This window comes from Hypomesus transpacificus, unplaced genomic scaffold (assembly GCF_021917145.1).
Source record: "Hypomesus transpacificus isolate Combined female unplaced genomic scaffold, fHypTra1 scaffold_154, whole genome shotgun sequence".
Lineage (NCBI taxonomy): Eukaryota > Metazoa > Chordata > Actinopteri > Osmeriformes > Osmeridae > Hypomesus > Hypomesus transpacificus.
In genome coordinates, this window is record NW_025813721.1 from 127,938 (window position 1) to 141,877 (window position 13,940).

General features: G+C 40.6%; 1 protein-coding gene across 5 annotated transcripts; it reads right to left on the minus strand.

The window, feature by feature from the left end:
* Positions 1-968: 968 nt before the first annotated feature.
* Positions 969-13,934, minus strand: cetn2 (centrin, EF-hand protein, 2). Of its 5 annotated transcripts, none has more exons than XM_047051419.1 (6): positions 13,784-13,934; positions 13,554-13,649; positions 12,799-12,963; positions 3,731-3,859; positions 3,513-3,662; positions 969-1,950 (listed from the first exon to the last, which is right to left on the minus strand). In XM_047051419.1, exons 2-6 carry the CDS (start codon positions 13,554-13,556, stop codon positions 1,861-1,863), a joined length of 537 nt encoding a protein of 178 aa, XP_046907375.1. In that variant the 5' UTR covers positions 13,557-13,649; positions 13,784-13,934; the 3' UTR covers positions 969-1,860. The 5 variants fall into 5 exon arrangements, with proteins under 5 accessions (XP_046907375.1, XP_046907377.1, XP_046907374.1 ...); XM_047051421.1 differs by having other exon boundaries at positions 3,525-3,662; positions 13,784-13,932; XM_047051418.1 differs by having other exon boundaries at positions 13,554-13,934.
* Between the last annotated feature and the right edge of the window lie 6 nt (positions 13,935-13,940).

The window sequence follows — 13,940 nt, forward strand, 5'->3', positions numbered from 1 at the left end:
ACATCCCAGTTACACTGTTTTGACGTTAGCCTCCGTCAGACTCGCTCACTGGCAGTGTGCACAATTATGTATTTCACTCCATTCTACACCAGAAACGTCAGGGAGGACTGCCTAATGTAGATACGAGTCTGGTGAAGATAGCCAGAATCTCGGATTTCTTTAACCTGTCTTGTTTCATTCGTCATTTGCCTGAGAAAGCGACCTCCGTTAGCCAGGCTAGTTTTGCCCGATCACTTGGACAGGCTATTTAAGGGTATCGGGGTCAAGTGACTTTTGTGCATAGACAAGTGAACGTAAATGTATTTGTCCAAAGGTCAAGAGCCTCAAAAAGTTAATATCAAGCCCTGCAATCCAGTGGCCAGAGATATATGATGACCTGAACGACACTCCAAGAGTAATAGAACAGGGAGAAGTTCGTCTTTTGCAACCCACATGCGCAGTTGAGCCTGCTTGACAGTTGTGTGACGTAGGGTGATAATTGGTCTATTGACCGCAGCCTGTCTGAAGTAGATTGACTAGCGAGGTGAATAGCGAATGGGATGTGAGATGAGCGGTTACGTGACACTGACACACTACATTCAGAAAAGAAACATTTTTCAAATAGGTTAAAATAATTATTGAAGTCACTCATTGTTGTAAATACAAGTTAGCTTGTTAAAGTCTTTCACAATTGTAAATCGAGGCTTTGACTATGTCACTGTTGTTATGGTTACTTATTTAAGATATTTTGTACAGGCTCCTGTGTAGCCAGAGGAATAATTTAGAACGGTGAAGGCAGTAGGTGTCCGTTATCACCCTATAGTGTACACCCCTGCAGCCAATCAGATTTGAGTATTCATCCAGACCATGGTATAACATGGGATAAAAGGTGACATAAACCAGGCTGTGACTCACCTCGTTTGTCACAAAGGCCAGACTGGCACTGATGCTACCATTCCAGATTGGGTTAAGACAAAAAGCGATGAGAAGCTGCTTAAAGGTATTTAATGGCATTTTGATACACTATACAATTATATCTGCACATGCAATCCATATGTATAAAACATTCAGTACAAGAACAAAACAGGATATACAAAAGAAACAACTAGGAATACGAAAAATACAACATTTTTGTAAGATTAGATTCACATTTGTTGTTGAGTAAATGTGAATTTTAGAGGTTGGGAAGGTGGGGGCAGAAAGGGGCTTGGGGTGTAGAAAGCTTTAATAGCCTCCCTCAAAATGATGATTGTCTAGAGGAAGCACAGGCGAGGAAGCACAGGCACATAGACATGGGGGAAGCATTACTAAAAAATACAGAATTTTGCACCAGTCACACCGGAAGCCAATGAGAACAGATATTCTGCCTTTTTGAATTTTCTGTATAGAAGCCCATTACTCCAATTTAGATAAGGATCCAGTTTACTGGGTCTCTAACATGGCACTGGACATCTCAGTTGCATACGCTAATACAATATTCTTTCTAGGCAATAGAAACATTATTTTACAATATAACCTAATTTCTGAGAGGATATAGCTAGGTAACAGATGTATAGAAAAGCACGTATCCGAACACCATTCCTGTGTTCAGGAAGGATTAAGAGATGGACTTTCATAGTGTTTTGGCAAAAAGTAAGCAGCATACCAGACACCTACATACAAATCACAGACCAAAAGAAAGACTAGCCATATCTGTAGTCACATGAATACAAAGCAGACTGAATAAACTGAAATATTAGTTTGGCATGAATTGCACTTCAGTATTCTTTAACAGAATAGTTTCTTTCTTCCATCTACCATCCTGAGGGGCTATCTGGGGCTAAATGGATTGTCTAATGGATGGGAATCTGCAAACCCCCCCCCCTCTCCCCATTGCTTCCCTTAGTACAGACTGGTCTTCTTCATGATACGTAGGAACTCCTGCTGGTTGACCTCCCCATCTCCATCTCTGTCTGCCTCCTCGATCATCTCCTGGAGGTGGATAAAATTAGCATCCAATGAACAAAGTTGTGTAGATGTGTGTGTTTATGCAGTATATACAGAGCATGTTTAAGTAGAGCCTGCCCACTCCCTATAAAGCCCCATTGTACCGAATTTTGTTGCAGTTCTACCAGAGTTCCACTGGGAGTGATCGCGGTCGAGTGCAAAATGAATGGGAGTCTATGGAGCTAAACGGCTACATTTGTCTCTTTCACCTGATTGTCGTGGAGAAATCTCAGATTTGATTGTAGTTTTTGTATGTTCAACATGGATTACAGGTTGAAAGTTAAATGAACGAGTACTTATGTCCTTTCAATTTCTTACAGGGTAAGTCGTTGTTGCCCATAACACACTAGCATTCTGCTGACGAATGCTGATTGGTTAGTGAAGGACTGACTATGACCAGAGATCCCGCTTGATGGCATCCGAAGCAGAACCAGAATGTCAGAGCATTAGCAACATTAGCATCAATATTAGCAAACCAAAACTCTTTCTAGCATGTGTATTGACAGGGAGAGCCTCCCCTGTCAGATGTGTTGTCAATAGGTGCGTTCGACATGACCCGACTTCTTGCGGCGCCGCAGCCGGCTGCAGGCGGCTGACTTGAAAAAGTGCATTCTGGTTAGACTTTTTGTCCGACTTGAGACGGCGCCGAGGATACGTTACTGTGACGTTGCCATCAAAGTACCGTGAGATTGATTCGGGAACTGCCGGCTGTGTCGCCAAGCTAATTTTCTCAAGAGCAACTGCTCGGGTTCAAGTGACGACAGAGCTATTTCATGATTGGCCAGACCCACACACGACAACTTTGACGCGTGTTTTGTAATATTTGGACACCTTCAGTTTCGCCAACGCTCAAAAAAGTTTAATTGAATTAAAAATGTGTTGAAGAAAAGGTTTTAGTCAGCCTCTTCACTAACGGAAAGACCAAGTTAAATTATAAATAAAGTAAAGCAAGCAAACAGCGCTTGATCGGCCATGACTGACATCAACGCAGCAAACCACGAGAAGCTGGAATGTCCGACTTCACAGAGCCGTTTTCAACTCCTCCCCGACTGCAAGCGGCTACTCTCGCCGATCGTTTCATGCAGCCGCAGTCCATGTCGAACGCACCTAATGCCTCGAGAGAAAAGTGGAAGTTACCAGAGCTTGCCATCAAGCAGTATCTCGGGCCGTACAATGTGTATGACGTCCATGACATTTAAAAGGCTTTTTAGAACAGAGAGGAGACTTTAAAAAAATCTATCATGTGTATTTTTTTTGCTTTCGAATTCAGAATTCAAATTACTAGACAAAAAATTAAATCCTGAGAAAAGTGGATTTTGAGGGGGTATAGCTCCATAGACCTCCATTCATTCTGCACTCGACCGTTAGCGCACTCATATGGAACTAGAATGGAACTGCACCCAGTTCAGAACCCGGAAGTTTCCCTAGAGTGGGAGTTCTCCCCATATTAGTCATTCTCTGGTATATATGTGTGAATGAGCTGCGTTTGTGTTTGCACACGTGTATCTGTTTGTGCCAGTGTATATTCGTATGAACTTCATGTGTGCCTTGTGTGCCACCTGCAGCTCCTCATCAGTCAGGTTCTCTCCCAGCTCCTTGGCAACTCTCTTTAGATTTCTGTAGGAGATCTTCCCCGTCTCATCATCGTCGAACAGACGAAAGGCCTTCAGAATCTCTTCCTTGGAGTCTTTTTCTGCCTGAGTGGAGGGACAGGGGTCAACTAACTTAAATATTAAATCACATCATCTAGGGCAAACAACCTCACCATCTTCTGTGTCATCACTGAGAGGAAGTCAGCGAAGGAAATCTTTCCTGTGCCATCTTTATCCACCTCAGTGATCATCTTCTTGATCTCTTCCTTTTTGGGCTCAAAGCCCAGAGCTCTCATGGCTACCTGCCATGTGAAGAGAGACAAGAAGACAAGAGAGACAGGATGTTTTAGGCCAGAAAAATACTTTCAGGAGAGGGATACATGCTATAAATGGAGAGAGCAAGGGATGAGGTAAGGATGAGATTAGATTTGGGACCTGGAGATTGATTAGTCCAGGGCCGGGTTTCCCAGATTCGTTAAGAAGCACTTAGCGTTAAGAGCTTCTTAACAAATCTGGGAAACCCGGCCCAAATCAATGACATCCCAGCTAACAAGGTTCCAGGAACGTCCCTGGTTGGTTATGATATGACATTATGTTAAAAACTTTCGGGGGACATTCGGAACGTTCCAGGAACGAGGGAGCCAGGTGGCTGAGCGGTTACGCTAGTAATCAGAAGGTTGCCAGTTCATTCGTGCCAAATGACGTTGTGTCCTTGGACAAGGCACTTCACCCTACTTGCTTTGGGGAGAATGTCCCTGTACTTACTGCAAGTCGCTCTGGATAAGAGCGTCTGCTAAATGACTAAATGTAAATGTCCCTGATTGGTTATGATATGACATTATGTTAAAATCTTTCGGGGGACATTCGGGACGTCTGCTTCGCGTTGGGGTGCTGTTCGCCCTGTCGGGGCTTATTTTCCCGATAATGACCGGCGTTCTATACATTATCCCTTACATAATCAATTTGTGTAAATATATCTTCAACTTAAGTTTACTATGATCCGATCGACACCCCTAGATAACTCAATCCGAGTCGGATGATAATTCGGACATCTCATGCTTGTAAACGGTGAATTGGACTATGAACTGGACTCTGCGTCTTTGCGCATGCTTGAGATCCCGCCGCCCTCCCTCCCAGGTCGTGACCTGGAAGTCGAAAAATATGATAAGTTGTCGCTGCCGGGAGCCGGCCCGGCAGAAACAAACAAACAAAGCGAGCCAATAGCACCGTTTGCATTCGCAGTACTCCTATTGTCATCATGCACGAAATGTAGAGGGACGTAGCTTCACCTTGCTCTCCGTTCGCAGTCTTTCTCGAAATGTTGATGTTGTTGGTAGTGGTGAAGAGGTCAAGCGGAAAAGGCTGTATAACCACTAGTTGTAATGAAAACAGCGCCACGTATCGTACTGGGATATGACATGCTTTTGGCCGATGATTCGGTTTATTCACTGCCATATCTATTCGGATATTTCGTTGCCCCAAAAATGTGCATTATCTGAATAAAGCTAGATTCAAATTGATACCATCATGTAAACGCAGTATATGTTATCGATAGCACTATCTAGCTCTAAATTGGATGCCTGCACACTAGCGGTGTCGTCTGTTTAAGGATACAGAAAATACAAAATAGCTGAAGCTACTTTTGGACAGGTGAAGGCTACAGCTCTGATCAAGTAGGTCTAGAGTAGCAAGCTACTTTTGGACAGTTAGACAAGAGCTACAATGAACCAAGACGTTTTGCAAGAAAAGTATGACAGTTGGCTGTCATTGCCATAGATCAGGGCTCTTCAATTAGTTTGGAGCTGGGGTATGTTATTGAAACTGGGGCAAAGTCAGGGGCCGGAGGATATGAGTAATCATGGTAACAAATAAAGAAATTACAACAACATACTGAAGGAGTCAATATATTCTATTTTGTAGGTGCTTAACAACATATGCCCAAGAGGCCGCATAGGCCCAAGGATTCAGCAATCAAACCAAGTGAGCAATAACCAAGCCATATTAACAGACAATTGGAGAAAATGCAATTAACTAACAAAAAAGGAGGACTAAGGGCGATGGGGGCCGCTGGGCTTGGGTCATTTTCGGGCCCTACCAACTATACATGACTTTGAATAGAACAAAATGATATATACACAAGCTATAGACCAATTATTTGTTTGTAAACATTCGGGATCCGCGCGCAATGTGGTTGCAAAAAAACGGGAAAGAATTGCATTTAAAACAGCAAAAGGACCACACGGATCAAACAAATAGTTAGATTTAAAAAGGCCAAAAAGATCGAGGAGGACAGCCTTTAAGAGAGAAAGCGATTCCCCATTAATCTGTCACATCAGAATTTTGATTTGGATCACGAAAGTCTTTAAATTTGAGTGAGAATGTCGCCCGGTAGACCGCATAGTCGTGCGGCAGCCATGTATTCACGTCATGTCACAAAGTGAATAATTTTACAGTTTTACAGTCAATTCTACATCTAAAAAGTCGAACAGGGCAGCTTTAAAGATATATGGGAATACACTTTTAGCCAGCTGGTCCGATAATTTTTGTGATTAGTTTAAAACTGGCAATTTGAGTTACGTTATTAGATACGAGCCTGCTAGCCAGTATTTCGGATTTCTTTAACCAAACCTGTTTCATTCATCATTTGCCTGAGAAAGCGACCTCCGTTAGCCAGGCTAGTTTTGCCTGAACCAGCCTAGTTTTGCCCGTTCACTCCATTCTACCCCAAAACGTCGCGGAGGACTACTTGTTGTAGATACGAGCATGCTGAAAATAGCCAGAATCTCGGATTTCTTTAACCGAGCCTGTTTCATTCGTCATTTGCCTGAGAAATCGACCTCCGTTAGCCAGGCTAGTTTTGCCCGATCACTTGGTCAGGCTATTTAAAGGTATCGGGGTCAAGTGACATTTGTGCATAGACAAATTAAACATAAATGTTCTTGTCCAAAGGACAAGTGCCTCAAAAAGTTAATGTCAAGCCCTACAATCCAGTGGCCAGAGATATATGATGACCTGATCGGCACTCCAAGTGTAATAGACCCGGAAGAAGTTTGTCTTTTGCAACCGACATGCGCAATTGAGCCTGCTTGACAGTCGTGTGACGTAGGGTGATAATTGGTCTATATGTATTTAGAGCTGCACAATTCTGGATTAAATGAGAATAAAATAGAGATCACAATTCTGTAAAACCACCAAAACAAAATAACATAATTTATGTTAATTGCTGAAGTCTATTTAAAATGTTTAATTAATCTGAAAAAAAAATTGTTTGAATGAATGATTCAACTATTCAAATACTTCACTTGTTTTATGGATGAATCCGCATTATCGAACAAATCTCCTGAATTAACGATTCAATGACAAAACATTTTTTTAAGTTATTATACCAATGGCCTGGGTGAATACTCAATTCTGATTGGCTGCAGGGGTGTCCTGCAGCCAATCAGCCAAGTAGTTCCAGGAAACTGTTAACCTTTCTTAATTATTGAGCTGGCTGCATTGTATGAGCAAAGAACATCCTTCCTTGGTATGAGTCTGTGCAAAGTGTTTGAAATAAGTAACAATAACATCAGTCACGCAGTCAAAACCAATTTTGAGAAACTTTACCAAGCTAACATGTAATTACAAAAATGAGTGACTTCGATATTTATTTTAATCTATTTGGAAAATGTTACTTTTCTGAATTTACTGTGTCAATCAGTGTCACGTAACCGCTCATCTCACATCCCATTCGATTCACCTCACCCTAGCTCTACCTCAGACATGCTGCGGCCAACACATAAAAATCTTGATTTGATTTGGGGACAATGACATCCCTTACGAAAAAGAAGTATACTTCAAGTTTAATTTGTAAGTATACTTAAGTATAAAAAGTATACTATTATCGTGGTACTTAAAGTATACTAGCAGTGTACTTATTTATATACTATTTTTGTACTAAGTAAACTGAATTGGACCACTTTTTAGGTCATTTAGTACACTTTAAAGTACACTTATAGTGTATTTGAGGTTTACTTTTGAACACTAAAGTAGCCTGTGTAGTGCACTTTTAGTTTATGAAGTACACTTCCTAAAGTACTTCAAAGTATACCTTTGAATACGCTAAAGTAACCTGTGTAGTGCACTCTCAGTTCATGAAGTATACTTCCTAAAGTACCTCAAAGTGTACTTTGGAATACTTTCAAGTGCACCTGAAATTAATGTAAGTACTTGAAGAAGTAAACTTAATAAATGTCCATTTACTATGATTTTCTAATATATTTAAATGTTTAAGGGCACCTCAAACGCCGCCGATCTTGCGTCACTTGATGAGAACGGGGGCCCTCGCCAAGTGACACTGCAGATTATTAGCTGAAAGAAGCTAATTACTGTGTATGCACAGTGCACACGTCATTAAAATCCCGCTCTTCTTATCAAACGTAAGTCATTTAACTCATGGTTAAAATGGTACATTTCTTTGGGTCGCTACCCACACGGTTAGCTGTGGGTAACCGAGAGCGAACCACAGACAGCATAGAATTCAGGGTAATGATGTGGTCCTCAAGCACTCTACAAAATCTCTCTTCTCCTTGGTCTTGCTGTCGGCATTCAACGCAACGCAGCACCCTATTGAAAAAATCAACGATGTCATTGCGATTGGCAATTAAGCCAATTAATAAGGCCTGCAGACTGATCAAAATAGTTAGAAGTTGCACCTTCATATTCAATCATAAAAATTTTAATGTCACGCTCTTACTCGCAGCCACACCATTGACCGTTGGCTAAGATTGGCGCTTTGCCGCTTTTCAAAATCTGCACTCTTTGCTTCCGCCTTCCGTTGTAACTGCCGACCTTGACCTTGAAATTTCATTCATATATACTACTGAAACGCTCTTACATTCACTATTGAAATGCTCTCACTCATATGTATGTGTAAGTCTTTCAGACAAAAATGTATAATGTTTTATACATGAGCGTGCAAAGGTTTACAGAATATGTATGTATGTGTGAGTGTTTCAGTAGTGAGTGTGAGAGTGTCTCAGTAGTGACTGTGAGAGTGTCTCAATAGTTATGTCCTAGACGGCCCCTCATACCGTACTGTAGCCTAGGACTAGTATATGGCCGATACCTTGTTCGTGAACATTTTGATATTGATTTGGGGACAATGGGCCTCATTCTCGAACGCAGTTAAGAAGAATTTAAGAAGGAATTTCTTCTGAATTGTATTTAGGAAAACATTTAGCATTCATGAAAGTTTTCTCATCTGGGATTTGTTCTGAACTTCAGAAGACTTTCTGAACTCGAAATAGCAGTCGTAAATCGGATTTTGGATATGAAGAATTCGAATTTTGGATATAAAGAATTCAATTCTGAATATAAACAATTCGAATTCTTGATATCAAGAATTCATTGGTTAAATTATAAAACGGCTTGTCATACTTACTAAAAAAGCTTGGAATTGTATTTTTGATATAAAGAATTTGAATTTTGGATATCAAGGATTCATTGGTTAACTTTCCTGCCGGACCATTCAAATATGGGTCGAAAAAGACCCATAGAACCCGCCTTAATAACTTTGCCATCCAATCACCGATTTTATTTCTGAAAACTGCCAGATACTCATGACAACTTAAGCTCAAAGCACATATCATTGGTTAAGGGGTTAGTGGGAGGGGGAAATAAATCTATCGTCTGCAACGGCAGCCATTGTTTTCTGAGGCGGAGCCAGAGCGGAGACCATGGGAGATTGCCTACAGTGTTAGATATACAGCTTCGAATTGAAATCGGAGACGATATTATGAGTTAAGACAAGTTCCTTAATATGTGTTGTCAATATTGTCTATTAAAAGTCTCAACTTTTTACTTACGAAGAATTTGTTTGTGGGAGTGACGCGAGTGTTTTCAGGAAAGAATGACGTGTCCGGCTTGGCCGTTTGTGACAGGCAGCAATGACGGTAGTAGCACTGTTTAGCTTCGATTTGAGCAGATTTCTAAAAAACTTCGAAAAACAACATTAACTAGGTAGATTATGTATACTCTAAGCTAAATGTACATGCCTTGTTTGGCCAATTCGGTCGATTGTGGAAGAAACTCAAACGTTTTTTACTTATCGAGAGGAGTATCTAGCCATAGCGCTAGCTGCTTTTAGCTGCTTTTGGGACAGGATAATTCCGGTTTCCCCCATGTCTCCACTAGTCACAAGAATGGTCATAACTTTTAATCAAAATAAGGTATTTCTAATCTGTCTTCTGTTCTACATTGCCCACAGACTTGTGGATATTCCACCTACTCAAAGTTTTTCTCTATCTTGTAATTAAAGTGGTGACAAATTCAGTTGTCTGATGAGGTATGGTGGATGGAGAAGTTTTTGTTAAAAATATCTACCTGAAACCACTTTGATAAAATATGATTTGCCTTAAGTAATCATATATTCATTTACATGATAAAAATCCCCTAGTTCTCCTCTTCAAGATGGTATAAACAGTTAAGGTGTATGATTTTATATGAAAATCCATAACATATGAATATTAATATGCATATCATATTTCAACAGCATATGGAATGTTCGGAATTTTGTATTAGGCAGTAAAGGGTTAAATTATAAAACGGCTTGCCATAACAGACATTTTTGGATTTAAATAATTATAATAATTAACCTTGCTTAGTGTGCACACTGTTAAATCCAGTGGACAACAATTCCACTGCTCATCTTACTGGTATTGGCCGGGTTTCCCAGATTTGTTAAGAAGCTCTTAGCGTTCTTAGAACGTTCTTAAGAAGCTCTTAGCGTTCTTAGAACGTTCTTAAGAAGCTCTTAGCGTTAAGAGCTTCTTAACAAATCTGGGAAACCCGGCCATTATCATGATGTTGCCCCAATGCACTGGTTGCTTTTTGCTTGGACATAACTTGCGTTCCTGTTGCTTTCTTGTCGATTCTGACTGCACACGTCAGTGCTGTTGCGTGCCCTTATAAGGAACACATTTTCAAGCGTTCATGAATTTGGCGGATGTCTTTTTCTTACTTTTGAGAAGCCCGTAAGAAATGACACGGCTGGTTAACTAGGTAGTCTTCTTGTCAAACATATTGTCAAATGATATTTACGGTTTGTCAACCGTACAGAATGTTCTTGTCTATGAATCTTGCTAGCATAACTTAACAGCTTTCTGCCTAATAGCTCAGTCCTCCACTGCACGTAAACGGGCGGGGCCCCCTAGGACGGGGCCCATGGGCTGGAGCCCAGTTAAGCCCAATGGTAAGTCCGGCCCTGGTCATGAGTGATAAAAAATAAAATAAAATTGTCATAGTCACAAACTGAATGAGGTTACCGGAGCACACTCCGGGTCCAGTCCAAAGCAGCTCGGGGGCCGGACTCGGCCTCTACTCGAGTAGATGAAGGAAAGTTGATTAGATGGTTGTAAATATCTGGATACTGAAGGTCAGGGAAGCTTTCCGTTTAACTTGTTACGGTCCTAAAAATAAATCCACAAGCATATGGATAAAATACACTTCCAATTAATTGGCCTCATTCTCAAACATTTTCTTGAGTTTCTTCTGAAATGTTTCTTACGGGCTTCGGAAAAACAACGTAATAAAAAGACATCGGCCAAATTCATGAACGCTTGAAAATGTGTTCCTACGCAGCAGAAGTTTTCTGAGCTGTGCTCCCCAGGAAGAGTTTTCTTAAGTTGAAAGCGCGTCCTTGTGCTCCTGAATTTGCATACATACACGCCCCGAAAGCTCCTTATAAGGGCACGCAACAGCAGTGACGTGTGCAGTCAGAATCGACACAATTAGGAAAGCAACAGGAACGCACGTTATGTCCAAGCGAAAAGCAACAGGTGCACAGATGCATCGGTGCAACATCATACCAGTAAGATGAGCAGTGGAATTGTTCTCCACTGGATCTAACAGTGTGCACACTAAGCAAGGTTAATTATTATAATTATTTAAATCCGAGAATATCTGTTATGGCAAGCCGTTTTATCATTTAACCAATGAATTCTTGATATCCAAAATTCGAATTCTTGATATAGAAAATACAATTCTAAGCTTTTTTACTAAGCATGACAAGCCGTTTTATCATTTAACCAATTAATTGTTGATATCACCAATTCAAATTGTTCATATCCAGAATTAAATTCTTCATATCCAAAATTCGAATTCTTGATATCCAAAATGCAATTCTGGATATCAAGAATTCATTGATTAAATTATAAAACGGCTTGGCATAGTCTGTATAGTTGAACGCAATCACCAACGATTTCTCATAACTTCATTAACACTTCAAACACAGAGTTTTCTTAAATGCGATTCGTTTGATCCTTGTGGTTTTTTAAGGAATTGCATTTGAGACAACTCTGGCCTATTTACGACTGCTATTTCGAGTTCGGAAAGTCTTCTGAAGTTCAGAACAAATCCCAGAAGAGAAAACTTTTATGAATGCCAAATATGTTCCTAAATCCAACTCAGAATAAATTCCTTCTTAAATTCTTCTGAACTGCGTTCGAGAATGAGGCCCAATGTTATTTGCATTTGATCTGCTGTCTAACTGTAGCTAATTCATGTTGCAGGTGTTGATTCCGGACAAACTGGTGGAGGACGAGGAGGACAAGGAGGACAAGGAGGAGGAGGGAGAGGATGAGGGGGAGGAATAGGAGTAGGATGGGTTGACACAATTAAAATATAATAATTATTTCAGGCTTTTAAAATGCATTTAAATAAAGTGTTTGTTTATACTGTAAATCGTGTTTTTTCTTCTATAAGCATACACATAATAAGTTACAATACTTAGCAGCAGCCTGTTATACTTAAAGTAGATTTGTTATTATGTTTTATAAAGAAGTTAAATTACATTGTTGAGTTTAAGTAAACACATTCCGTATAGTTTTGCACTATAGGCTTCATTTTACTAGGTAATATGCATTTTATCCTTTGTATACAATAAATATCCATTATATGCATAAATGTGACTATAAAGTAAGGATGAGAAATTGATTGTACTCATGCGAAAGTTATCAGGACGTCGCAAGGGAACGTCCCCATGACGTCACAGACAAACGTCCCCTAAATGTTATGAGGACGTTACATGGACGTCCTGGGGACGTTTGTCTGTGACGTCCCCGGGACCTTTAGGGAACCCCACAAATAGACGTCATGGGGACGTTCCCTTGCGACGTCCTGATAACTTTCCTGGGGACGTCATTTTGTTAGCTGGTATAGTAAACATGGTGAATGGGAGAGCCTACTACTGTTGACCTCTGACCTTGAGCTCCTTGATGTCGATGTGTCCAGAGCCATCGGTGTCAAACAACTCAAAGGCCTCCCTGATCTCCAGTTTCAGCTCCTCCGTTAACTCTGGCTTGGGACTTGTCTTCTTACGGGGGGGCGGGACAGGACCCTGCAAGGACGGCCTCTTCACGCTGGTCGCCTGGTAATGACAACATCAAGGTGAAGGGGGAGATACACTGAAAGTGGCTGAGATGAAAATATTATTTATTCTGTCCTGTTTCTGAAACATTAGTCCATTTGAATTATCCACTGTATCATACTTCTTTGCACAAATGTGTCCAAAACAGATACATTCAACGATGCTAGGCCCTAGCTTTTGGCTAAGCCCCTAATGTTTACATTGTCTGGCTCAGCCCCTGCTTACCACCACAAATACAATCTAATTATGTGGGAAACACTGGTGTTTAATGTAATATCCCACCTCAAAAAGGTTTAAAGTGCTAACATAAAATATGAAGAAGACAGGCAATACAAAATCTAGATAATCAACTGTTGCAGGATACACTAACATGATACTCTGCATCTGGGAGTAATGTCGTAGGCTGCTGCTGGGATGTGGTTTTTGTTAGCTACATCCTTATCTCTTCGTGAGAACAAAGTTGTGAATTCAGCATTCAGAATTTTTAGGCAACATTTTCCAATTGACCTTCCAGAATACTTATTTTGATTCCACCGATTATCTGAGCTGTGCACACACTGAAAGTTGTCGACAACAGAAACGTTGCTTACCATCGCTGACACAAGACCGGAAAACACAGACCGGTTCGTTTGTCTTCTTTGGTTTTCTACTGCTCACCTCTTCTCCAGTATTTAGAGAGGGTGAGACTGAAAGCAAAAATGTATTCTTTTAGAAGATGAGGCTGGATTATCAAAACACACAAATAATTTATTTTCTCTGTGAAACAAGTATTTTCTATTGATTCCATATAAATAAGGCGTATGATAAAATGTCCACGCACATGCGCAGTGTACACTATTTTATCTCTGTCACAGCACTCGAAGAATAAAACGTCCTACGATTTCTTTTACTCTGCGTGCCCGTAAACATTCAACAGCGGAAAACAAAAATTAACCCGTCAGTTACAAAATCGAGTAGCCTGTTATGAGCATTTTTGT

Bases quoted from the DNA above. Each gene is read 5' to 3' on its own strand.
- cetn2 (XM_047051419.1), bottom strand. The intron at 3,860-12,798 runs GTCAGAGGTCAA...TTCACATGGCAG, and splicing joins TCGACATCAAGGAGCTCAAG to GTAGCCATGAGAGCTCTGGG. The intron at 3,663-3,730 runs GTGAGGTTGTTT...CCCTCCACTCAG, and splicing joins CAGTGATGACACAGAAGATG to GCAGAAAAAGACTCCAAGGA.